Source organism: Nanorana parkeri, unplaced genomic scaffold, assembly GCF_000935625.1.
Source record: "Nanorana parkeri isolate BGI_ZX_2015 unplaced genomic scaffold, ASM93562v1 scaffold2064, whole genome shotgun sequence".
Taxonomy (NCBI): Eukaryota; Metazoa; Chordata; class Amphibia; order Anura; family Dicroglossidae; genus Nanorana; species Nanorana parkeri.
In genome coordinates this window covers 77,167-78,331 of record NW_017308332.1, presented here as the reverse complement: position 1 = coordinate 78,331, position 1,165 = coordinate 77,167, and the positions used below count along the sequence as shown (strand labels likewise).

At 57.5% G+C, this 1,165-nt stretch overlaps 1 protein-coding gene across 1 annotated transcript in view; it reads left to right on the top strand.

Moving 5' to 3' along the window:
• Positions 1-270, top strand: part of LOC108800544 (ubiquitin-conjugating enzyme E2 T-like) — a 576-nt gene extending 306 nt beyond the window's left edge. The window contains exon 2 of the mRNA XM_018572536.1: positions 4-270. Within this exon, the coding sequence (XP_018428038.1) occupies positions 4-270 (267 nt within the window). The remainder of the gene's footprint in view (positions 1-3) is intronic.
• Positions 271-1,165: the final 895 nt, after the last annotated feature.

The window sequence follows — 1,165 nt, the reverse complement described above, 5'->3', positions numbered from 1 at the left end:
AAGGGCGCCTGGAGGCCCGCGCTCAGCCTCTCCTCCGTCCTCACCTCCATCCAGCTGCTGATGGGCGAGCCCAACCCGGAGGACCCGCTGATGGCCGACATCGCCCGGGAGTACAAGTACCACCGAGCCGCCTACACCGCCACCGCCCGCAGCTGGACGCAGAAGCACGCCGGGGCCACACACAAGAGGGGCGGCCAGGAGAGGGAGGAGCCGGCCAAGGGGCCCTGCATGGGGGAGGAGGAGTGTGACGTCACTGGGCGGGCCGAGTGATCGCGTGTAGGTGAAGAGGCTGCCTCTTGGTGACGTCACGTGACTTTCTGACAGGCTGTTCATGTGACTGTAGAACCACAGACTCCGCCTTATCCTCCTGGTGTCACAGAATGCCCCGCCCTCAATGACAGCCAGATTCATGACATCACAGGATGATCCCACTGGCAGCCGCTGTCCCCATATGACTCTTGAACAAATCCCTGGTGGTATCCCAGCATGCCCCCACCTTGAATGACTTGCCAGACTGATGATGCTCCACCCTTAATGACTGCCTGATTTTATGATGCCGCTGGATAGCGTGGCAGCTGCATGGATCCAGAACCAATCTGGCTTCCCTCCGATGGTGCCCCGTCATGCTTCTCCCATTCATGGCAGCCTGTCGTATGACATCATAGAAGGTTCTGCTTGGCAGCTGGTGTCCCCGTGTGCTCCATCCTTAATGACTTCCTGTCTTATGATGTCACCAGATGGTGTGAATGGCAGCCAGTGTTCCACATCAATGGTGGCTTATCCCCGGTGGCATGCCCTGTCTCATGATGAAATGGCTGCCGCTATCTCTGTGACTACTAAATCAATCAACCTGCCCTGATCCTGACTGTGTCCCAAACATGCTCCACCCTCAATGTCCGCCTGTCTTTTATGATGTCACGGGATGGTGTGAATGGCTGCTCTTGTCCCCAGGTGACTTCACAACCAAAACAATCCGCCATTCTCCTCACGGTGGCCCAGCATGCTCCTCCCTGAATGGCGGACTGTTTCATGATGTCACAGCAATGGCTTTGAATGGGTTCACCGCTGTCCCCGCGTGACTCTAGTATCCAACAGCCGCGCCATTTCCCCGATACCCCAGCATGCTCAGCCTGAAGGATGTTCCGCATATCTGCCGGTGACTCCT